General features: G+C 40.7%; 1 protein-coding gene and 1 long non-coding RNA gene across 2 annotated transcripts; one reads left to right on the top strand and one right to left on the bottom strand.

Moving 5' to 3' along the window:
• Positions 1-9696: 9696 nt before the first annotated feature.
• Positions 9697-15546, top strand: TMEM169 (transmembrane protein 169). Its single transcript, XM_085310978.1, has 2 exons — positions 9697-10124; positions 11072-15546. Exons 1-2 carry the CDS (start codon positions 9821-9823, stop codon positions 11692-11694), a joined length of 927 nt encoding a protein of 308 aa, XP_085167104.1. The 5' UTR covers positions 9697-9820; the 3' UTR covers positions 11695-15546.
• An 8503-nt stretch (positions 15547-24049) lies between these two features.
• Positions 24050-26073, bottom strand: LOC146592483 (uncharacterized). The gene is made up of 2 exons (XR_014896574.1): positions 25994-26073; positions 24050-24251 (listed from the first exon to the last, which is right to left on the bottom strand). It is a non-coding gene; the product is annotated as an uncharacterized LOC146592483 (long non-coding RNA).
• Positions 26074-26083: the final 10 nt, after the last annotated feature.

Below are 26083 nucleotides of genomic sequence, written 5' to 3'. Positions count from 1 at the left end.
ATTAGACAGCAGCTGTTTTGGGGGTGTTGGAGCTTTTTGGGGTGGGCTTGTTTTCTTGTCTTACTTGCAGTATGTGTCAGCTTGCATTTGGAAGAAAATAAATCTGCATTTAAAGCCTCAGAGTCTTCATTTACATTTTTTGAAGTTAAAATCATTTTAAAAATGATAAATATATCAAATATAAACATTTATCATTTAAATATCAAAATGCCTTATTTAGCAAAAGTATTAATAGTTTTTTCTCCTCCTGCTGCCCCCACTGGGTGTCAGCTTCTTCAAAAACTGAGATTAGCATATGTCATTCTTTAGCATTTACTTTTCTATTTATAGATTGGAGAGGGGAAAACTAACTTTCATGGTTTTTTAACTTCCAGTTTGTGTCTTGGCTTTGAATAAACTAGTTAATTTTTTTAAAGATGAAAAAGAAATGCCTCATTTTCAGAAAAGGCTGCTTTTGTCAAAAGCTGATTTTGTACCTTGCCATCAATGGTTTAGATATTCAGTTGATGACATCTGCCATTCCAGTAGTTTGCCATGCTTTAAAAATTCTGGCAGCAATATGTACTGCCTGAATCTTCCTTTTAGCTTGTTGTCCTTCAGGGAGGCATGTGTATTCACCTCATTTGTCTCCTTCCATAACTCTGAATCCGTACTGGCGAAGCAGGGAGGTCTCAGGGTTATTTAATACCAACCCGTTGTGAGAAAACAGATTTCTCTGAACAGGAGAGAAACCTCAGCAGGATCCAAACAAAGAAAGTTATCCCTAGGACCAGCAGCCTTTTAGAAGGAGGGGGAAGCTGAGGAGATTTAATGAAAAGCATCTCAGTACCAGAATAAAACCTTAGGGACAAGGAAGACTTGCAGCATGGGGTTTCTCTTAGTTAGCCTACAGAGAAATCAGGGTTGCAGTCTGGCTGCCTCTGCTTTCTCAGAGCTCTGCTTTCTTGGATGCTCCAGGTTTCTCTCTCCTCTTCTGGGACACCAAGATTGCACAAAGTATGACAGCAATCACCTTTTTTCTTTAGTTATCACAAGAAATACCTGGATTGAGCCAAAGCTGATCAAGAAGCTGTAGGAATTTCTGTTTCCTTACGTCTCTCCAGTATCCTGTGGATGCCCTCTGTGGCTGTTTTCCTTCCACCAGCTCTCACCAGCAAGTGAGAGCCCTTCTGTCTCATGACTTCTGATGTCCTTGTGAGATGATGTCTCACAATCTTCAGGTACTCTGGCCAGTTGATCTGTTTAGGTACTTCCCCTCTGAAGATACTTCACTGTCAGTGATATCTCAGGGGATTCCAAACTAATTAGGAATAATCAGGATTTTACAACCTTTCATCGTTATCCTTAAGAATTTCATTCCAGCAATTAAAAAATGAAGGAGACACCAAAGACAGGTATCACACTCAAAAGCAGAGCTCGTAGTCTCACAAGGTGTAGAATATCAGTATCAAACAGTTTGTAATTGTCAGATTTCCCAAATAATCACATACCTCACTGATACCTTATTAATGATACTGAAGCATTAACTTGTCTGCAATTGAAAGTGCCATATTTTTTTTTTAATACCCTGGCATCACAGACCTTTATCTGCACTTGTATCCAATTGAGAGTCCCCTGAGCCAACTAATGCCTGCTGCTAGAGAATCCATTTAAATATCTTGGATTATATTTACTATGYAATGCATTAAGCAGTCTCAGGGGAATCTTCCAATTCTATGTGCATACAGTTTATCTCTTCAGCAACTGCTGGGCCACAGCCTGCTATTCTTACTCAGAGAAATCTCTGATCGGAAGCCCCTGGATATCCTGCCCAAGTAAGAACTTGAAGGTGTAGCTTTGTGACACTATTTTTCAGATAATCATCTGTTCCACATTAGGATTTAGAACTGACTGTGTTTTCTGTCAGACTGTGAATCGGCAACTTTTTGCTCTGTGGTTTGCAGGTATTTCTATGTGTGATTTCTCATGTTGTCTGAGTAAAGCACCACTTGATACTTTCACCAGCATGGAGCAGGGTAGGAAGGGAGAGGAGAGTGAGGTATGTTCAGGGRTCCTCCAGGTAAGAAGGAAGGAAAAAGAGCCTCAGGTGCTAATGCTGAGTCCTAGATTTTAGTTATTTTAAGATCAGCAGGCGTCCAACATGTGTTAAAACATCCTGGCAAAAGCACTACATAGTTTCCTGAGAAAAGGAAATGGAGGTCTTGCAGTCCTTCACTGAAATAACCACTTGCAGCCAGATCTTGAGCTAACCAAGACTGTGCTGTCTTGTGTTAGCAGAAATATTTCACACCCACCACTTCTGCTTCATGGCTCTGCGAGCTTTGGTCATAGGGATGTGCCAGTGTGTCTTATTTGTGTATGTATTTAGGTACACACTATGTAGAAAGTATATGCTGTGCACTCTGGACAGGAGACAATGGCAAAAGGAAGTGAGGGTCTTAAAACTCTGTTTTAATGTACCACTCTATGCTTGCTCTGTTGTTACTGTTTGCCAGGTATCAAAACGACAGTTTGGTGTATGGAGCAAGCTCCTAGTGCATCTCACAATGCTATTAAATATGAAGTCTTCACACTGAGGATATATTGGGTATTACAGTTGAGTWTAATTATATAAGTACCTGAAGGGAGGGTGTCAAAGGGACGGGGACAAACTCTTCAGTTGCCCCATGTGACAGGACAAGAGGCAATGSGCAGAAATTGAAGCMCAGGAAGTTCCGCCTGAACGTGAGGGGGAATTTCTTCMCTGYGAGAGTGACGGAGCMCTGGACCAGGTTGCCCAGAGAGGTTGTGGAGTCTCCTTTTCTGGAGATATTCAAGACCTGCCTGGATGCAACCCTGTCTAACATGTTGTAGCTGACCCTGCTGAGCGAGGAGGTTGGACTAGATGGTCTCTAGAGGTCCCTTCCAGCCTTACGGGTTCTATGATACACCAATAAAAACAGATGCCACACCTGATCGCACCCTTAAAGCACTGCTATTGGAGAAAGGATGTTGGCCTCGAAGGACTTGTGATATGACTGACTTGGTTCTGYTCTTCCTATGGTATTATGTAATCCAGCAGTGACCTGATAAATAGGCAGAAATTACAGTAGGCACTGGCTGTGCAGGACAACCTGCTTGCTTTGGGCAAATGCAGAAATGATGGGTAGAATAGGGGAAGGGAGAGTGCGTGTCTCTGCTTTTTTTTTCTAGAATATTTAAGCACATTTATAAATTTCATTGAGATGTACATCTAAACTACTTGAATTGCTTTGAGAATTTCAAACCATCTCCATTTCCAGTTCATTCTCCTTTTAAAGCCATGGTTCTCTCTGGAGGCTTGCGTACATGTGCCATTCATTGCAATCCTTGGCATGATATAATACATGTAAGGAAATGGATCTCATGCTTGTGGAAGCTTTGAGTCCTTTGTTTGAATTCATTTCTCTTTCACCAGTCTGGACAAAGAAGTGTGGAGACAAGGGAGACAGCGCTTCAGGCTTTTGCTGTAAAAAAAAAATGTAGATCACCAGAGTCTGGGGATTTTGAATTAGTTGGTATGCAAGAAAAATGACTAGGCATTTTGTTTAATATAAAATACAAATGCACAGTTATTCTTGTATGCTATTTTTCAGACTTTCAGTAAAGCTGATCTGCACAGCAGTTATTATCCTGTGACATTTGGGAAAGTTATGGAACAGCAGATGAAAAAAAGAACTGATTCATAAAACAGATACTCTGTAAAATGCCCTTGGCTTCTAGAAAAACTCTTTGAAAATGTCATCCAGAAACAATTTAGTGATACTTTTTGTTTGTAGGCAGGTGTTTCTCCTCGTGCCTCATACTATACTTAAACAGACATTTAATCCAGCCGCGCTATGGATCACTGCCATGAGAAGTTGTTTTCCTCCCCTTCTTTAGCCATTCATTCATCTTTACTGGTAGCATCATGGTGAACCTGATGAGGGAATTCATCTGGCTGAAAATAAMTTTTTAATTTCTTTTGAAATGCAAAGGATTATTTTCAGCCAGGTATCTCCCTGTCAAGTTCACCACAAGCTGCACACACACTAATATGCTTAGAGAAGGGGTGTTCTCACTTTCCCTTCTAACATCTCATTCGTCACAGCCTTTGCTATTTGCTAAATTGAAGCAACTGTGTAAAATAGTTTAAGCTATTTAATTTTGAAATGAAGAAAGAACAATAGTGTTTCTCTGTTTCAGCAGGTATGGCGAGGATGAGTATATGTGCAGTTATTTCAGTATTTAAAATAGATCCAAAGCTGGCATACCTGYCTAGGGAGCCTTACTGTTCGGCCCTCTCCCACCACGAGATCTGAATTAAGTGTGTTTCTTATGTAGGTCTTGCTACATGTCTGTATAGTCTTGGGCAGCGTGTCTTGCTTTGGACCTTTGTGTTCTGCCATAATGTGATTGATGGTAACAGACAGATCCGTTCCAGGCAGCTGGATATATTTGTTACCCCTTTCTTCATGCATACAATCTGCCAGCAGAAAACTCCTTTAAAAATACCAAGGATTGGAAATGGGAGGGTGGGAGTGAGGTGAAGGGTTCCAGGGTAAAAGAGCAGTCAAAGGAGGATTTGTGGCTGGGGAGCTCTCTTTTGAGATGGATCTCTGGGGTCTCTTCCCCACCATGGGTAACCCACAGTGCTTATAAAACACAAGTTGTTTTTGTTTCTGCAGATAATCCCTGCGTGATGTGAGTGAAGACATGGTGCCAGTCCTTCCTGCATGTTGTACATTTTATATGACTATAAAAATAAAAATTGATGCTCCTCACTGCTTACAGTCTACATTTTTTCCTCTCATGTCTGCTCTGAGCAGTCATAAAAAGGTTACTTGTGCTGCAGCAGGGATTTAAGATCAAGGATTTTATTAGCTTGCTGGAAGACTCTTCCTGCCTCTCTGCATGCAGACGGGATAATTTCTCTTCTGTTGGCAGCAGGATCAAACATTGAAAACCAATGGAAAAACTCTTTGACCTAAATGGTGCAAGACCAAGCTTTGAGACTCCTGTTTTGTGTGTCAGAGACTAGTACTGTCATGGGAAGCGTAAGCAGCAGTAGCTTTCCTGCATAGTAACAGAAGACTGTGCTTCTAAAAATTCCTCTCTACWGTGTTTTTGCAGAGCCGCCTCCCCACAGTTTTCCATCTGTTTTCACAAGGAGATTAATATAAATTTGTTTGGCTAATAAATTGCTCCGTGTTATCTCTGAAATTTGACCATTTCTTTCCTTTACCTCCCATGGACAATTACTAGATTTCTGTCTGCCTCTGTGCTCCCAGGTGGAAGACAGTCATCGCTGATAATAGATGCACAGCTATTGCCAAGCTTCATCTTCACAGCAAGGCTTTAAGGAGTGGAGATCTCACTGCAAACATGGAAAGAGTTGGTGCTATCAAAAGCTGTGTGGAGCAAGGCTGCCAGAGCTCTCAAGACTCCCTTAGCAATATGCTGAGAGCTGGCCTCATTCTTACAGGACATTAAGAAAAAGGAAAGAGAAGGAATAAGCTTTGTTCAAACTACTGTGATTTTCTGTAAGAGCCTGTTTTTCGTTCACAACTACTGAGAAAATATTCCCAGCAAAAATCAGACTAGGGTGTGAACCTGCATGATTCACCAGTGTCCATGAGCAGTTTGGTCAACAGCTAAAGGACATAGAGCTGAGGGTAGTGTTTCTAAGGTGTTGTGTTTGGAAGGTTAGGCCTGAGTAGCAGAGAGTATTCTAGCTACTGTATTGATGGGACTGACATAGAATCGTAGAATCAGTAAGGTTGGAAGAGACCTCTGGAGATCATCTAGTCCAACACCCCTGCTCAAGCAGGGTCAGCTGGAGCATGTTAGGGTTGTATCCAGGCAGGCCTTGAATATCTCCAGAAAAGGAGACTCCACAGCCTCTCTGGGCAACTTGTTGCAGTGCTCTGTCACTCTCACAGGGAAGAAATTCCCCCTCACATTCAGGCGGAGCTTCCTGGGCTTCAATTTCTGCCCACTGCCTCTTGTCCTGTCACATGGGACAATGACATCTGAGAACGGAATAAATTTGTGTTTCATCTACCACAGGGACACAGTTCATCTCTGTGGTCTGGAGTGAAAACAGGTTTATGATCAGGAGGGATCTTTGTGATCTTCTAGTCTGACCACTCATCTAATACAAGTTAAAGAACTTCTTTACATTAATGCCTCTTCCAGCCCAGTACCTCTGAGTGAAGTTTTAGAAAGATACGTAGTCTGGATTTGGAAGTTTCCAGTGATAGGATAATTCTCCACAGCTCCCAGTGATGTATATCAAAGGACACCTACCACATTTGTTCAAATGCCTACCTGGTATCTACCTTGTATTTGTGTCCTTCAGCTTTTTATCTTATTGCATCCTTAGAAGATCTTTTTCACCAAGTTTTTGTTCCTGATGTAGACTGACATCAGGTTTTAGCTCCTTGCCTTTCAAAGAGAATAATCTGGGCTCCAGTACTTCCTTATCCAAAGGGCTAAGATTCATGAACCGGAACAATGGTTCTCAGGGTCTTGGCCCACATTGGCCACTCCCTTGCCTCTCAACAGCTCAGTTGCTAGAGAAGAAACTGCGATGACAGCCCTCCTGCCAAGGTGTTTTTTTCTAAATATAGGTGGTAACTCACAGTGACAGTAGCTGCAACAGTGGGAGTGGGAATGTCAGACCTAGCAAGGTAACTCAAGGCTCACAGATATCTGGTCATCAGTATGCATCCTGCCTTATCTGTGAGCACGAGAACTGGACACAGATTTCCAGTAGCAATCATATCTGTGCCAAATTCAAAAATAACATTATTTTGCTCCTCCTCAAATAGTCACAGTTCACTTAGTCTTTAGCCTTTGGCATCACACTGAGATCTGACATTAGCTTATCATCTTTTGTGGCCCTTGGGCTCTCATCATGCCACGGGGAGGAAGGTTGCACTGGCCATTTTGCTTTCATTTGCATGTGAGTTTACACAAGGTCACAGCTGGATAAACTTCAAAAAAACAAAAAATGRCCAACCACAAGGCCTCTAGCTTTGAGGTTTCTTTAAATGTTACTGGCAAGTTGCTGTTTAGTTTAGCCAGATTTATCTGTCTCTTTTTCAAGGCAGTAGAGACTAAGCATGGGATTACAGCCAGAAATTTGTGGAATCTAATCCCAGCTGAATATYCATGTGTCCAGACTTGCAGAAGATCATCCTAGCAGTGATACTTTTGGCTTCTCAGTGACTCTGGACTTGCATTATTTTCACCACCTCTGGGAAACTATAGACTCTCACTGCTATCTCAGAGGCTCATAGGCTCAATCAAGTGATACTAGGATTTTGTAGAGGTAAAACATGAAGTATTACTGCTAATCCTCAAAAAAAAAAAAAATGCTAGAGCYTCTTTGTATATCCCAGATAAGTTTATTAAAAAGACTGAATTTATTTCATAGACATTTGCCCCACAAAGGCATTTTTAAAAATATTAAATGAAAAATTGAGGTACATGGATCTCAGAGTCCTGTTAAGGTTAGAGCCAGAGTTTGCTGTCTTTGAAGTCAATGGATGGTTTGCTTTGGACCTAAAAGGGTGAAGTTGAAASCTAAGCATTATATTTCACTGTGAAGTTTCTCGCATATCCCATTCCTCTTTAATATTATGGTAAATGGAAAACTAGCTGTTTGCATGCTACTTCCAGATATAAAGGCCACATTCCTCAGGCAGAAAAAGTGCAAGAGTCGTTCCAAGGAGTTGCTTCTCCTGAGCTGATTTGTTTCCTTTCCTTTCACCCTTCCTCTCCCCCCCACCCCAACGCAAGGCATATTTCTCACAGAGACCCAAAGGGGGCAAAATTCCTGTATTGTTTTTATTCCATTCTCTTTGGAATAAAATTGGGGAATTTGGAATTTGGGATGGGAGAAGAATGTGAAGGCAGTGATCTTGAACAACCCACAAATTAAACCACACTGATATACTAGTCTAGAACACTAATCATAGTTATGCCTCTTCTTTCTTTCTTATATTGATCAACAAAAAATAGTTAAACTAAGTTGCTTCTAAGTAGTTCTAAGTACAGCATTTGACACTGCAGCAAGAAGATTGAGTAGTTAGTTTAGTATTCTGTGGAGCAATTTTCTAGTATGTCTGCAAATTCAGGCATACATTTTTTGCATGGCAGGTGTAACCTCAGATGGCAATCTAAACAATCTGTTCCCAGCCATGTTGCAGAGCTGGCAAAGATAGATATTCCTATGCCCAGTGATTTGGAAGTAGTTTATGTTTCTGGATATGCTGTAACTTGCTTTTTAAATTTCATTATATCTGTCTTTTAATCACCAGTGAAGATTTGTTTTCTATAATGCAAGAATGTTTTCTGTAATGCAAAAAATTATCTAAATTGTCGAGTTCTTTTTTCTTTAAAGTCACACAGAGGCAGCTGGCCACAGTCTKAGGTGTTAAAGTGATGAAATTAATAGTTTTGGAGGGAGGCGTATAAATAGTTGATCTAAAGTTCTACCACAAATTTCAAAACAAACCAGCAAAACCATATTTCTGGGGGATGAGCAGGACCACAGTGCCAAACCTAAAAATGCTCACTTTTCTTCCAGCATCTGTTCAAGTAAAACAATTTCACCAGAATTTCTTGGGCTATTAATTATGACAACAATGTTTCTTAATTTCCTGTTAAAGATAYGACTCAGATATTAGGTAGAAACTTAATTCTTGGTCATGTGGGTTCTTTTAAATATGTAAATGCTCAACAGCTCCTGAGAGTTGTTAAAATGTTCCTCAGTGTGTTAATATTTGTACCTAAATACTTCATGAGTACTTGGCACAGTCAGCTTTTTAAATGTTGTGAAATCTGAGAACCATTATCTCTGCCTGTTCCAGGTTGGTGGAACAGGGCTTGTTTGCCTCAATGCATGTTCAGTCAGATCTTTTTTACTTAGGCAGCATTCCCACAGATACCAGTGTCACTTACTAATAGTTTTGYTTGAAGGAAGAGTAAAAACTGAGCSCTTAAATTTGTTTTAYRGATTTGTGAAGATTTTATTTTCCTGCAAAGTCAAATGATTTTTGCTGTGATTTCAAATTCCCTCCCCAGTAAAGTCATCTTGATAGTAGTTTCAGCTTTAAGGCCTTCGTAATGCTAATTTGGAGAGGTTTGAAATGTCATTCATTCTGGCATCRCTTGATTACTATTTGTAATATCCTTGTGATGGACAGTAAATCAGAACACACTCAAAATTAGRAAGGCTGGCACCAATATAGCTATTGTAATTGTTGTAATTGTTTCTAATCTAGGTCAGTCCCTTAACTACTCAATTTTTGTCTGTGGTTTCATTTTTTTCATTCTCCTGTGTTTGGGCCAAACCTATTGTCTTCTCTTTGCTGCTAGAATTGCAGAGGAATGTTAAAATCAACCAATAAGCTGTGCTTGTTTAATCTCTTTTTGTAAATGTTAATATTATTTCATCTTAGAGTATCTTTTCTTTCTTATATTTAAAATTAGAAGTTAGGAATCAGGGTTAGATGATATTACAAAAACATGTATCTGTATATTAAAACTGATGTACAAGACAGTAATAAAGATCTTACACAACAGTTAAAACAGATGGAAGTGAGCATTTACAGGAAAGCTCTGGCAATTTTTTCTATTTGGTGTGAAATAGACACTGTCTTTTTCCGCCTTCTCTCTCATTTTAGGCTGGAAATGGAGTGCATAGTTTGGATGTCAGCAGTGAGGCACCTTCATGAAATAAAGCATTCCTGGAACCATTAGATATCAATGATTTCTAAGTSTAGGAACTGGTAGATTGGAAACGTGCCAAAAGATGCCAAGTGAGATGCTTGAGAGCAATAGTGGGATGGAGGAGACAGTGCAGAAAGAAAACAAGCCTGGAACCCACAGCCCATGCCGTGGCTCCTTGAGGAGGGCTGTGGCAACGACTGTCACSTTTGATGGAGAAGCTACTATGGACCGGAGGAAAAAGAAGAAGAAAGAGTCCCGTCCTGAGTCAATAATAGTATATCGGTCGGAGAATGAGAATAAGGTGGAAGAAGAGCAGGCAGATGAAGAAGGAGAGGAGAGGAGCTCYGAGGAAGGCTCCAAGTTCCTGGGTCATTCCATGGCGGATGGTATGTATGCCTGAGAACATCCCCTTTCCGTAGACAAGTCACTGCCCACCAAGACAGTGCAGGAAAAAAAGGTTTGAGCTCTTGCTGCCATTTTAAAGGTTCAGAAAAGGTATAAATGTGTATAAGGGGTATAAATGTGAATGCACACTCCTGGTCCTTCAGCCACAACAAAATATCTGAGTCTACAATCCTAARTCCAATCCTAATGCTTCTTTGCTGGCTTCCTGTTTTTATGGGCCACTTCAAATGGCCCAGCCTCACTAGAAAAGCCTCTGAAGACTGCCTTCCAGGCTAGTCAGAATTAAGTCCAGGAGAAAGAATACTTCAGTCCCACTGAGCTTGTGCTCAGTACCACTGCAGGGGCCATCTAAGTCAATGTCACCTGGAAGCTAAGGCAGTCTGTGACACAGACACACATGGTATGGCACACATCCCAACACTTTCCTTCCTGGTGCCTTTCTTGACCTATTAGAATGAAAATTAATTTGGATTGAGATATATTGCAAACTTAAAGTGGAATAATAGCTATTCTAGAATAACTCCATGGGTGGATATGCTTATTCCATAACAAGAGTCATTTTTGTTTTTAACTAATTCATCCCAAGTATCCATGCTATTCAGGAAGTAATCTGTGAGGAGACCAGCTTACTTTCTTGTAAGCCTCTTCAGCCCTTTCTTTTAACATACTGTCCCCAGTGAAGGTGCTAGAGTTTTGATTTTTGCCATCTAGAATTCCTGTCTTCTCCCTTATTAGCTTTTCTTCCATTTTCTTTTGTGATATCTTCTTTATATTGCACTGTTTTTTTGCGTCCCATCCTTTTTGTATTGCTGAATACAATATAACTCCCTCTGTACTATCTGATTCTGTTCATGGCCTTTAGGAACTTATAAAAAATGTTCTGCACCAAAAAAAGATCTAATGTTGATAAGCTTATCTGTATTTGTAGGTGTCTGGAGTATGCCTTTAGACAGCCGATATGTCACCTTGACTGGAACAATCACCAGGGGAAAGAAGAAGGGTCAGATGGTGGACATCCACGTAACACTAACAGATAAAGAGCTGCAGGAACTTGCTAAGTCAAAGGAACCTCCTAAAGAGGACATACCTGAGAAGAAAAAGACATGTGATGTTGGGCTGGACAGAGGCCCCCATATCATCCTCTGGACCATTATTTGCCTCCCCATCATTTTTGTAATGTCCTTTGTGGTTTCTTTCTACTATGGAACCATTACATGGTATAACATCTTCTTGGTGTACAATGAAGAGAGGACCTTCTGGCACAAAATCACATTTTGTCCCTTTTTGATCATCTTCTATCCAATTATAATCATGGTTTTGTCTTTTTCCCTAGGCCTGTACTCAGCTGTGACGCAGGTAACATGGTCCTTTGGGGACTGGTGGCATGCTGTCAGGGATATGGAGAAGGGCTTCTGTGGCTGGCTCTGCAGCAAGCTAGGTTTGGAAGATTGCTCTCCGTACAGCATTGTCGAGCTGCTAGATTCTGATAATATCTCAGGTAGTCTCTCTGGCAAGAGTTCTGCACAGGGGGTTGAGACTTCGGCAGTCTGAGCCTTTGTCCTGGCTGACTCTTTTGGTCATAAGCAARTGGTTTCATCTAGAAAATAACTGATTTTTTATATATAAATATATTTAAACRAAAACATAAAGAAGATAAAATATTGGGCTCAGAGTGCCCTTTAAATGTGACAGAATGCAAGTATGCTAGCTGTTTGTGGTCTGAGTGGGGAGGTGCATGGCTCTCCAATGACTTGTCATCTGTTTTAGCTAATTACAACTTTGTAGAATAGTGAGAAAATCCAGGTCCATGGGGTTGGGCCTGTATGTGGGATGGCAGGTATATAAGCTGAAAAGCCTGCTTCTGTAAAGTTATTCTTAAGAAATAGAAGATAACAGTGAACTGTAGACCCACTGAAAATAAGACTCTACTCAGGAGATGAATTTTAGGAGACAGGAACTCATTCAGAGGTGTAGGCTAAGTTGCAATGTGTGCAGTATTCCTGCAGTTTTCCTAGCTGGCAAAACTTTTTCAGCTATTCAGACAAATGAACAAACCTTCCAGGTGGGCTAACTGCTGAGACAGTGTCAGAGTTTGAAAGATAGCCTACTACAATACTTGTGCCCAGGATTTGTGTAGCTCCTGATAAAAGCACACGACATACATTGACCTGAAATGCATCCATCACATGATCAAAGTTTAGGGCTTGCTCTGTAATGCAGTGTGTGGGAATGTAATTGTGTGGCAGATATGTCACCAAGAACCTCAGGTTGCAGCAGGTGCACATGTATGTGATTAGGATGTATCTGCATTTGATCTTGGTAAGTGCATTCACAGGAAGGAATGGGCTTCAGGASTCTTCAGCAAGAGAACAACCAAGAGCCTACAGTCAGAGCAGCTGCAATATAAGTAAGAAACATTTACCCTGAGGAGGGCTGGTCAGTTTGAATGTCACTGCCATTTATATGTAGACTGGTGGCACGTCTRTTTAAGGTTGTGGATTTGTGCTTGGGACTGGAAAGTCTCACTGAAATGGTTGTTTTTCAAGTTGCCCTTATGGAAGAGATGCTGAATTACTCTTTCAGAATGGGGATGTCCCTGAGCCCACATCTGTTACTGCAASTGCAAACTGCATTAATTTCTCAACTCTGGAAATATCCCCTCACTCATTTCCTGCTTAATTATGTGGAAGAGCAATGGATTATACTTCCTCCTCCGATCATGTCTCAATGTCTCATTTTTATAATTGGTTTTCCAATTTTGGAACTTTGCATGGTGTCTCCAGCCAGGCTGAGGTGGCCCCCATAGGCTGGAGAATTTTTAGTTGTCTATTTACAAAATTACTAGCAGAAAAGTTGTGGGTTTTTTTTTTTTTTGGGGGGGGGGGATTGGCATTGGACTATTGGGTTTAGGGGCCTAAGGAGGGCACATGAGGAAGTCTAGAGAGACGTATAATAGACCGTAATGAGGACTGAGTTACAAATGTTTGAAACATCCATAATTTTGAGTGCTGTAGTTCAGCTGGTGCTGCTAGGAAGTCTGGCTCTGCCCCCAACCCAGAACAGCCCACCGTTTGCATGCGTGTAGGTAGATAATTCATAGTGTGCAGTCAGTATAGGCTGCGCAGTCATTCATGTCTATATAGGTGTTTCACTTCCCCAGTCTCCCTATCAGAGGGGGAGCTGCCCTCGTTTTAGGATGTTAAAATGAAACATGCAGAAACTGGATTTCACAGGAACTCAAGCTTTTGTTGCATTTCAAGGATGATCTCAAGGTTAGACTGACTGGCTGTCCAGGTGTCCCAGGACGTTTGGGAACCTGTGATGTATAAACAAGTCTGTCTGATGCTGTATGCCTGATGTTGAGAAATAAGTAAAGTCCCTGCTGCATGTTTGGTCTGTCCCATTCTAGGAGGTCCATCTAAAGCTGCCTCTTAGCACTGGTTTGAGAATTGACAGTGTGAACAGTATGCAGGTCGAATACTGAGAGCAGGCTCGGTCTTATTGTTGACAATGCAGACGTGTCCCTGGGCACAGATACAGCTAGGCTGTGTTTGGCGCTTCCTGATGCATCAGGCTCAGTTTTTACTGGCCGAGTCTTTAAAGGCCATGGCTCACTTCCAGTAAAGAGAARGAAGACCACACCCCAACCTCTGAGGCAATAGCAGGTAATTCATTGGGGTTCAAAGAAGCTGACATGTGCCACTGGAACCAATTCAAGCAAAGAAATGCCTTTCACAGGATTGTTTCAATCAAGGAGTTTGGTTTGCCTCTGAATTAATAGAGAAGCTGAAGATAAACAATCCCAGTTCTGGCAGTCTATACTAACCCAGTGCAGCAACTCTGCTTAATCTCCTCCCCAGTGAAAGAGTAGGTGCCCATAAGGCTGGAGAGTGGGAAGAAGTGATGTTTAATAAAGCTCTGGGTAGGAAGGCCCATTGGCAAGTCTTCTCACTCTTTGCCGAGAGGTATGCAGCATGAGAAAAGAGGGGATTTGTGCACCTTGGACCGAACACGTGGCAAACAAGTTGCTTTAGGGGAAGGATGGATGCTGGCAAATGTGCATTACTGCAGAGAGAGAAGAGCCCAATTCAGCTGTCATTGCCAAGCAGCGGCTGACCGAGGTTAGAGGAAAGACTGGAGTCAGTAGCACAAAGCCTTCAGCTTATAAAGGGCTTGAATTACAAATACTAGCTATTTACAGAATACAGCCATGTGAAATGTCTGCTGAGCTGTCAGGATTGCAAAGAGCTTGCTATAGCAGAGCCAAAACCAAATCTGTGCCTCTTACTGCTATGTAAACATAAAGAAAGAGAAGTTGCATTACTCCTCCTCTGCCATGGCAGCTATGCTTCTGGGTATACTGAAACTGCTTGGAGGCTGCCTTTTGGGTGATATACTGGAACAATCCATCATATGTTTTCTACTTCTCTACACTTAACCAAGCTTGCCTCTGTTCCTGCTGAAGTCAGGATGCTCTGCCACTGATTTTGATGGGGGCAGATTTGAGCTTGGGGTTAGTTCTGGTGCTATTTGTTTAAAAAAAAAATCATTCCAACTTTTCTCAAAACAGCTCTGGATAGCTTCCTCTCTTGCTTGTTGTTCCCCACTGCTGTTTGCCTGCTGCAAAATATATAATCATAATCACTTGCTGTAATAGGAAAAAAGCACAAGTTTTTCTTATTCTACCCTTGCTTTCAGAAACTCACAGATAATTTCTGCGTATGTGCCACTGTCAAACTGCAAGGAATTCTAGTAATTCTGATTGTTGAGTGTGTTTCTGGCTTCTCTAGTCTGGATTTTTTTTTTTTTTAAGTAAAGACAGTGTGTTTGCCGATTGTTATTTTTAATTGCATTCCCTCTTCCCATCCTTGCTGGCCTGGGTGGAGAATAAAGATGTATCCTGCTTTAGAAGAGCATTGCTGTCATGCTTCTGCTTAACTTTTGTTAAAAACAATGCCATGAGATAGATACTGCCATTCTCTGCAGATAATTGATTACAAATCAACTCTCTTTGGAGAACGAGTTTGCGGTGTGTATGAAATGGTTCCGTTTTACCTCTCGTTAACTTGTGCATATACAGAACTATCATATCTCTGAAGTCTGGGTTGTTCTTTGTTTTTGCTTTATAGCACACAAATGAATACTTTTTGATTTAATTTCACTCATTAGGTATCTGTTTGGTTTTTAGCCCCAAGAATCTGTAGGGAAGGATACAATTCCATACCAAAATAGGAAATGCACTTAACTCTGCAAATATGGTCTTGTGTGTCTTTGGCTTGGTTCTGCTATTCACAGCTGTGCTGGGAAGATTTCTTACAGCCCCTAAGTACTCCAGAATTGTCTCTGTTTTGAACATTTAAAAGATAAATCCACCAATAAAGTTCTCTCTTTGAGTCATGTAAATATTAATACCCTTGATGCTTTCCCATGCAGACTTTCTACAGTCATACACTCCTGCTAGCATATACCAAACACTTACCTGACTTTTATTTCTTCTAAACAGGAGACATGAATCTTTGGAAAACCCTGTATGAAATCCCTAGCCGAGGTATTTCTGAGGCACAGCCTCAGTATAACAGATCTTTGAGCTGAAAGGCTACCTGAATGTCTTAAAACAAATTCAGATGACTTCATCAAACTAGCAGTGCCATATCCAACACAACAGCTGGAAATACTAGGAAAAATGCTCTTGGTATGATACCCGCTGCAAAACATCACCAAGGGAATAGAATTCCTTGCATGACAGATGTATATTGTGGAATTCCTACATCCAGTTAAGTTAGCCTGACAAAGGACATTAAACTTATTGGCGTGGCAGAATGGGATTGAGGTAATGGAGCAAGAGAATTAAATCATTAGCCTTTGAGGTTCTCACCTTTTAAGTAAAGGGACACAATTTTATACTATCATGGTTTCCATCAAGGTGATGTTAAACTTGAAGACCTTTACACCAAGCAATATGTGTCTGTATGACTACACCATGTATTCCCCAGGGAGTGAAGAAGGTGCTAATTCTGCCTGTTGATTTGCCCATCCCATTTCTTTAGAAGGAGTCACAGAATTAACCATGCCTTTGACCGCAGTTAGTCTCTTGAATTCACCCTTAGAAACTGCCAGGCCTGTGAATTGAAATCTGAGGCTGAGATTCTGCAATTCCTCACTCTGAGGCTACCAGCAGGGGTTGCTCCATAGATCCCACAGCGATCACCTCCACAGATAACTTTCAGAAACTGCAACCAGGAGGTAAGCACAGCCACTCCAAGCCATTTTTCCACACTGAAGCATGTATTTACACCAATGTTTAAGAGAGACAATGAGGATGCTCCTGTTYCTGTCCTCTGATGGACACCATTTTGCTCAAAGCTAATGCAAGCCCTTTTCATCTCAGGCAGTGAATCGTCTGTGGCACCAGYGTCCTTTCTGCTTCTTTCCAAACATTTGTTGATGTGGGAGCAGTCAAAAGATTAATCCAGGTTCATTTCTGAAGTTAAACAGTCCATTTGAAATCATTCCCTGAATGCAAATCTGAACTCAGAAAGACATGAGAGAGGCTGAAGCAAATTCAGACCTGTTCCAAATAAAACTATCCATAGAAGGGGGCTAATCTACTTGGAAATGTAACTTCTCAATTAATCTGGTGAATTAGAAAGGTCATCACATAGATGAAGCCTTGCCTGCATTAACCACTAAAGCATGATCTCTGTTCTAATAGGCAGCCACTTAATGATGAGGCAGAGCTTATGGGTGTGATTTTGTCTAGTAACAGGGTATTTTGCCATGGGGTTCAGAAAGCTCACTAAGCGTCCTTTCACATAGCTGTGTGAAGAGCAACTGCATTTGAAAGGCAGTCCAAAGAAACAAGCTTGAGGGCCTCTCATGGATCCCCCTGGGTCACCCAATTCCATTACCTTTCAGTYTCCCTAATTTCTTGCCATTATGTTGTAGCTGAAGCCTGTCAGAATGCATTAAAATAAAGGGTAAGTCAGAGTCAGGCCAGCAACATGTTTGCCTCTTATAAATAGTCTTGGTTTTAGTGAGCTAAAACAAAACCTTCACTAAAAAGAAAAACGGTAGCAAAAATCTATTGTTGTTTACATCCACTGAAATTCGGTATGCCATGGATGAATTTGACCTAGAGTCCTCTCAGATATACACAGTTTCTGCCCAAATGTGATCTCTCCATCTGTACGGCTCTTTTTTTTTCAAGCATTTGTTTTCACCTAGAAGTTTAACTTCATAAGATAAAAAATATGCCTACTTAATTCGATAACATGTTCTCCTTGGCAAATAGGATAAAAATCCACCTCCCAGGAAAAATGCTCCCTCAGGGTTTGGTTTACTATAAGTTTCTTCATCAGTAACGTACATTAAAACCAGTATGTTTTTTGACTATCTTCATATGTTTGCCRAATTCCTTCTGCTACTACAGTGATGAGATGGGTGAGTCAACTATCTCTATTWAAAAATAAGAGCAAATTCACTATGATGTAAAACAAATATAGCTTAATTAATTCTAGCCCAGTTGTCTGAATCACCTGCAGTTGTGATCCTAACAACCCCAAATATTTAAAGTAAACTGAATGGTTTTTACACAATGCTGGGCACAAATCCAACAGTTTCTGGGGAAATCTACCTAGGCCAACAGTCTTTCTTTCTAAGGCCCATTACTTGTTCTTGACTATGAAAGTATCAGATTCTAATTTTTAAAATATATGTGTAGTAAGCTGTCCATATAATTACAGGCAATTACTAGTATATCTATCCATCATAACAGAGATTTTCATTAACATCTTAACCATCAAAAATTGTGCACAGAATTAATAAACACAAGGAATTTCATACAGACTTCACTAGTTTATTCAAACAAGCTCCCCTGTGACTTCAGAAATGAGCAGAAGTAAGTCTTAGTATCTCTATATAGTAAAAAAAAGAAAACTACTGTAATACAGTAGGCTGTATCATCCGAGGGCACATGTAGTGTCATTTCTAAATGACATCTCAGGTCTTACCTAATATATGTCAGTAGAGTTACTCTTCAGTGACCAAAAGCAAATAATAGTAGTGACTCCTCTACAGTGCAATTACACACTGCTGAGGCAGTGAATGCTAATATTTAAACAGCCTCTAAGACAAGAGTTTCGCTTGGTGGTTGTAACTTTATCCAGCCTTACTATTAGAGCAGGATTGCTCTGAAGCTCCATTTTCCCTCTAAAATCAAGTCTCTTTTGACGGCTGTGTTTGCCATTTATTTCAATAGAACATTATACAAATCTGAACATCTGCCTTGTCTAGTAGAAAAAAAAAAAAACAAAGTCAGCATTTGTCATCCTACCTACTTCCCCGAGAAATTCCTGCAAAAAGTAACTGACGAGGAAAATATAAAATTATTCTTCCCCTACTCCTTCATTTGACACTGTCACATACCTGTTAGTGTCATGATTTAGCAACAATATACATAAATAAAAACAAACTTAAGTAATTCTTCCCTCCTCAAACAGCAGCTCTTTGCTCCCTCCTTCACACTGCTGCTTTGTAAACCAACAGCTCAAGCTGTACAAACTTGGAACTCATACAAATTAAAAGATTTTAAAGGTGAGATCCTGTCCTCCATGTTCACAGTGCTCCATTTAAAGGTGCATTAAGGTAGATGTTTCTTTAAATATCCAAACTTCCACCTTTTCAGCTTTATTTCAGTCTGCTTCCAAGTGCAGGCAGACAAATGGGGATTTAAAATGGGCTCCTCTYTTCCTGCTTGGAAAAGGCCTCAGTCAGCGGCTGAGGTTCAATCAGATGCCGACTCTCTCTCTCCAGTGTGATGGATAAGGAACAAATCCCTGTGCTATGGTGATTAAACTGCATGACTAGCCAGAGCGTGTGTGTGTTCGCGTGTGTGTGTGCGCGTGCATTCATGCGTGGGGGGGAGGTTGGAAAGGATACTAAAGGCTTGTACTTATGCATCCACAAAGCAAATGCTTCACAGAATGAGTTATCTTTGCTTTGTTGTCCAGAACAACCCCATTAAATGGGAGCATTTTCCAGAGACACAGAAAATGCAGCTGGATTACTAATGGCAACAAATAAAAACTTGTTGCACAGAGTGAAGTTAGATAAAGATTGTGAAACTGAGAGCATGTGGAGAACAAGATAGATGAGATTTTGCTTCTGAGATAATTCAGTCTGAAATAGGAGTAGCTAATATGAGACTTCTAGGCTAAATGTTGTTCTTTTTTGTTATGTCCTAAAACATAGCCTGTGTTTCCCCCCAAGGTGCCATTTCATTTCATTGGTGTCAGCTCTGTATTTATTACCTCTTCCTAAAATGTAACTTTTTTCAAATACTCTATTTGATACACTTCTGCTGGATTTTTGCTATCTCAAATGCAACTAATTTGGACATGAACACTCAGGTGCTCTCCAGGACCCTGGTGCTCTGGAATTCAATCTGACCAGACCATTTCTATAAATTATAAAGAAAATCAAACCCTAAACTGCTGACATTCCTCTAGAATGTAGCAAAGAAATCCTATGTTGTAACATATTTAACAGTTAATCCAGAAAAGTCTGCTAGAGTTATTTCTAGAGTAGAAACATGTCAGGTTTTCAGTTACTTAACAACAGGAAATATTTCACTTCTCATGATACCATGCCAAGTAAGCATCTCATAGTCTCCTTCAGAAATCCTCTCGCTAATCCAGGGATTTAGAACTCATGAAAACATCATCCTAAGCAGAAACCCAGATTAATAGATTTTAAATGTAGAAAGAATTTTTAAAATCTACCTTCCAAAAAAGAGCTATGTAAAAATACAAATAAAACAAAAATATTTGTTGCTATTGCCTGACTTCTGTCATACCTTTATGCAGAAATTGCTTTGCTGGGTGCATGCTGCCTAATTCTGCAGGTGGTAGTGCTTCATCTAAGTGACTGTGATCATGTTGCCATCCAGTGGCAGAACTGAAATTTGAAGAAAAAACCCACTTCAATGTTTTTTTTTCCTGTCTTATGAAAACATCTAAAAGAACAGTTTGAACATCGTGAAGGTACAATGGCAAATACTAAGAAGTTGCATCATGCTAATTTTATACATACCTATATAAAATTACCTCCTATATTCCTTATGGGTATGCATTCTGAAGCAACCTTTAATCATGGGAGTACATGCTATTCTTCTGGTGTGCCAACCTTATTTAGTGGAGACACAGGAAAGTATTTAACAAGCAGTCAATCCAGTATTTTGTTTTACCATAGTTCATTCAAAGTATGGCCAAAGGCCATTTTACCATAAATTGTTCAAAGCAGTACCCCAACAACATATGGCACTGTAGCATCTAAGTAAGTGTTTCATAAATACTAATAAATTTATTTTTGCCATAGAATGTGACATAAATGTTGATGTCCCTGAGCTCACATGTGGAAATAAAGGCACAAGGACTTTAAAACCTAGAAACATGTACTAAGTCTCAATGCCCCTTTGAAATGCCTTGCAGCTGATTTTTCAGAATACTTAGCAGAATAAGGTATTTTCTGTGTGGAAAGAGAAGCTCCTTTCATGAGCACCTGTGAGTATTCAGTACTTCTTTAGATTTTCAGAATTTTTCTGACTGGTATCTCAAACCGAGCACTAGAAAATGTGGCCCACATAAATAGCACCCAGTGGCAAGAGACTTAGATTTAAGCAGTTGTAAATCAGAACACTGGCAATCTGCTGAATGAAAAGAGACAATTTAATTCAAGAATCATATAGTTACCATAATCATAAGAATTTTCTCTCTTTTCCTGGCTTTGCTCTCTTTACACCTTCCAATTTCTCTAACAAACAAATTAAGAGTCTTATGCTGCTTCATTGTACAGCCTTGGTTTGGTCTTAGAACATGGACTATTCTATGTATTGAAAGAAGGGCATCATGGGACAAGAAAGTACATGCTCCTATAATTAAAGTTGTATTAAAATAGACACAGAATATATATAGATACATGCATATGTCTATATGTAGACACAGTGTGTTTGGTTACAGAAGAAGCTTCAACTACAGAACTTACTTTTGGAGTTGGACTCTACAACTTTATTGACAAATTATTTTCGTAAAGAAGTAATGAGAAGATTAAAAAAAAATAAAAGCTGACTAGCTGAAATTCCATCATATAGACAGATGATTTCATTACATCCTAGAAGCCATATGGGTCATCAGCTGAACTGAAACATTGGGACAGCACAGGCTTCTGCCACTTGAGCTAATTAAATGATAATTGACAGCTACAGAAGATAGTTTATAAAGGTTAGCTGTGATCAGGTAGCAAAACAGTTAACAGTAGCAGCAAAAAATAACAATTCAAGAAAAAAAGTAAGAGTGTGCTTAACTAAAAGTAGTATTTTCAAATCACCTGAGCCAAGTGAATTTCAGCCAAGACAAACAGAAAACTGCTAAAGTAATCTCAGCAGCAATAACCATTTTCCTTGAAAAGATGGGTGAGATTACAGAGATCAGAAAAGCACAAATACAACATCTACTTTTAAAGGGATAGGAGAGAGGAATGCAAAGATGTTTAAGAAGTTACGTACCACTTATACTCCCTTCAGTTCCTCGAGAACAGTAAAACAAATAAATTAAACCTTTTATAGGTGCTCAGAAAATAATAAGGAAATAAGTAAAGATTTTTTTTTAAATAAATGGTGTCAAATCAACCTAATTTTCTTCTGTGACAATGTAACAGAGTTTTTTTTTTTTGGGGGGGGGGGATGAAAAGAGCATGTTATCTGCCTGATTTAAATAAGACTTTGATGCTGTTTGAAATGACATTCTCATAAGCAGGCTAGGAAACTGTCACCTTTTTTTGAAGTGACTGCAGAAGTGGCTAGAACACTGTATACAAAGAGCAGCTTGTAATGGCCATAGTCACCATGATAAGGCTGTACTTAGTGGTTATTCCCAGAGGTGTCCACCTTGGGCCAAGCACAATTCGTTAGTGAGTAGACTAAAGACAAGTTATGTTTGTGAAATCTGAGAGCACCATCAAATTGAAAGGGATGGTAAGCACAGTGGTAGATAAGACTAAAAATAAAAATAGACTTGAGAAATTTAAGAAATGGTCTGAAAGAAAAATAAGACAATTTGTTAGAGACCAGTGTATAGTTCTATTAATCAGGTAGAGTTAACTCTGAAATTAGGTAGAAGAACTACTGGACAAGCAGCAATTCTGCACAACAGTATCTGGGTGTTACAAAAGACAGCAATTCTGAGTCCATGATGGTGTGAAAAGGCAAATATTGTGCTGGGGAAGGGGAGTGTAAGCAGAGTTGACTTGTGACTTCATCCTTTCCCTTTTTGTGGCACCTATTAGGCCTCTGCTGAAGTATTATACCTACTGGAGGTTTTCTCCCTTCCTGAGAGATGTTGTTGAACTGAATAGTTCAGAGAAGAGGAAAGGGGCCGGTCAGAGGAAAAGAGGAGCAGCTGGGGTGAGGGCAGCAAGGAACAAAAGAGACAGTGACAGTCTTTTGAAAGAGGAAAGAAGAACTGTGAACACGGAGACCTCACAGTCTCTCAGCCTTATGCAGAAAGATTTGTGGAGCTATTTCTGAAGTAATCCCTGTCTCCTCTGTGGTGGTTTGGGGCTAGGACTTGTGTGTGTTTTGCCTTGAAGTAGTTTGTGTATCAGCAGTGATCCATCCATCTACCAGTTTGTGAGGCCCTCAAATGTATCTGGTATGACATACTCTTAAACAATACATTCTCTTAACTTAATATACTTCTTTGTGTTCTTCTACATTTTCAGGTGAGGTTGAATAGTGTGGTATAATCCTTGCTACTTAGCTTCGTTAAATACTCCTAGTGCAATAGTTCCCATATGTTTCCAAGTACAATCATTTACTTTCAATGCATGAGTTGAACCAAGAGTGGACTGGGCAGGTATCTCAACAGATGGGAACTGTTAAATCCAAAGAAATATATAAACACACACACTTTTAAGAGTTTTTTAAAGGCACAGTTCTGTGATGTACCAAGTATCTGAGTCATATTCAGCTAGAGGACAAGTCTAGCAGACTTGCAGCAGAATTACAGCTGATCCTCAAAGCCAAAGACCAGTTTTGCTTTAGAGTGAAACCAGAATATCAGTGTTTGAGATCTTTCCCACAGGCATATTCCACAGAAGCAACTAGGCAAAGACAGTGTGTTATACTTGCACCTCCTGTGAGGGCCATCAGGAATCACTAAACAGAGAGAGTAAATACTTTTGTTGGTCTGCTGCACAATCTTGGCTTGTACTTGCAAGCAGGTGCTTGGAAAGATCTCTTGGGAGAAGACAACTGTGCATACCTTGTGCTACTACATGAAGTCCAATGCAGGAAGGCACTAACAGATGTGTTTCTAAGCCCTACTTTGCTTTGGGTGCCAATTCCCTGTTTGCTTTGTCTTTCAGCTTGCTGCCAAGCTCATTTTAGTACAAATACAAAGCTGTTTGGTGTCACAGTATCCATTTCCCTTTCCACTAGACATGTATCCAAAGTTTTACCCTGTAGACAATTGCTCCMAGAGAGGGAAAGAGGTAAAGTGGTGTTTTTGCTTTTACATTGAAGCCATTCACATTTGCTCACAGCTGCATAAGCAGCTAGGTCCCAGCTGTAACTCTCTGGATAGTACATTCCTCCTCGTAACAAAACAGAGGAGCCATTTTCTTTGCTGTCTTGTAAAGGCAATTGAGTCAAGTTAAACACAAGGCAGGCCCCTCATAGCTATTAACCTGAGACTGTACTCATTCAAGGCAAGCTTAGTTTTGAGGTAGAGCAGAAGGTAACTAAAAAAAGAAGTAAGCAGAGAAATGAGTAAGAAACTCACAGGGGCTGAGATCTGACTCACTTTGTTGCAGATGAGGTTACAGCTGATCATTCTGGATAGCTGAGTCCATAGAGATTTCACATATTTATTATTTATACCCAGAGACTAGCATTCTGTAAAATGGAAATAGCCGATTAATCACAAGCATCTTTTGGCAAGCATTTATAAGCAAAGATCTTCAAGTCTTAATCCAGGCTAACAAAGCCCTAGTGTCCCCAGATGGAGTTCATTAATCAAATCTGATGACTATCTATAAGGGAGCTCTGTGTAGACCTGCAAGGGAGAAGGAAATGGTGATTAATGTTTGTTTCAGAAATGACTAGCTAGTTTTCCTTTGAGGGTTGGAAATAGCTGAGGAAATTTAGCAGCATGGAGGTATGGCAGGGGAATGTTTGGGTTTATTGTTTGTGTGTTTCAGCAAAGAATTATAAGACCCCATTTATGCCAGGCTGAGAGCTAATGCACAGGAAGATCACAGATGGAGTTTCATGGTCTCATTAGTTTCACTCAAGACTTCATAAGGGAACAGAATGCTGTACCTGGGCCAGGCATGCTAACCTTCCTGCAAAGCAGAGCAGAGGTTTCTAGTTGATGCTCAAATTAGGTCTCTGTGGGTAATGTTTGCAATTAAGGCTCTAGCTATGAGAGTTTGGACCAAAGCCTGGGACTCAGTTTTTGTGTTCAACCACAGAATTCTGGAAGGTCTGTGAAAGGTTTGGTGTCCATACTCTGTGCCAGCAGTCGGGGCTGGGCTTTTACTCCTTGACTCTGGTATAAAATAGTTAAAAATGTTAATTGATTATGATGCTTTGAAAAAAATGCTTTCTTGATGGTGTGTGAAATGCCACTGCTGATGAAGTTGTTCGATTCTTGTTTCTCCATACTTTTTGTTACGTGTCTGTGTACAGCTCGTTTTATACCTAGACTGCAAGCTCTATGTCAGGCATTAGTTGGGATATGGGGATTGTACAGCTGCTAGCTCAATGGGCTTTTAGTCTGTGACAAGCCCTTCTAGGGACTGAGACAACCTCAGTAATAACAATAATAGCAATAATAGGCAGACTTGATTGCCTTGGTTGATTAATCTGAAATCTCCTTAGAGACAGATTTGGCAAGCCAACGCACAGCTCTCTCCTGGAGTTGCTGACAGCTTTTCCTATCTCCAGGTTTCCCGTAAAATGTTCCTCACACGGCCAAGCTGCTCTGTTCTTTATACGCGAAGTGCTCTGAAGAGAGAATCCCTCAATTAGCAACRCCCTCAAAGCAGGGTAAGGTAGGCTGGGGGGAAAGGGGATTTTGTCTCTAGGCACCATGTGACTAAAAAGGAAGTACGAGTGTAGGTAGAGTCTGCGATCTGGTATAAAATTTTTGATGCATTTATGTGAGACTTACTCTTTTGTTCCAACCAGGTGTACTGATATCATCGCTTTAAACTCTGAACAATTAAAGATAATAACATGTTTTTCAAAATACATGGAGAATAAAAGGAATGTTAGTAACAATATTGTCAAAGAATATAAGAAAGCTAACACAGAACAAGAAGTAACATTCAATACACATGGTGAAGTATGTGCCAGCCTGTATATGCCCTGCTGCTGATTTAATATCCAACAGATACCAAGAAATATGTGAGAAAAATATCTATATTTGGATAGCTTTAAATCAGCAGGCTTCAGTTCTATCAGGGAGCCTGGATATGATTTGGCYGAGGGATTCTCTCAGTAAATGCTGTGAGAAAGCTGCTGTAGTGCCAATAATAAATAAATATCTGGTTTGAGTGGCGGTCCCGAGGCTGAACACAGCCCCCCCGGCGGTTACGGGCCGCGCGCAGCCCCAACGGTCCGCGGGCGCGCGCGGGAGGAGGCGGGGGGGGGGGGAGGCCCGCGTCAGGCCGCCGCCCCCGCCGGTGCCTTTGTCTCGCCCCCGCCTGCGCCGCGATCTGCCGCGAGGTGGCGCTGCCACCCCCCAACCGCGCCGCCTCTCCCGCGGAACGCGCGGCGCCGCTGCTAGAGTACCCGGGGGACGCGGCGAGGCGGGTTTGCCGGCCGGAGCCTTGAGCGCGGCGCACAGCACCCCGAGCGAGCGAGATGGCGCGCGGCGGCGGC

The sequence above is a fragment of the Rhea americana genome, unplaced genomic scaffold, assembly GCF_003343005.1.
Source record: "Rhea americana isolate MKP2758 unplaced genomic scaffold, rheAme1 scaffold_33, whole genome shotgun sequence".
Taxonomy (NCBI): domain Eukaryota; kingdom Metazoa; phylum Chordata; class Aves; order Rheiformes; family Rheidae; genus Rhea; species Rhea americana.
This window is presented reverse-complemented; position numbering and strand designations above follow the sequence as displayed.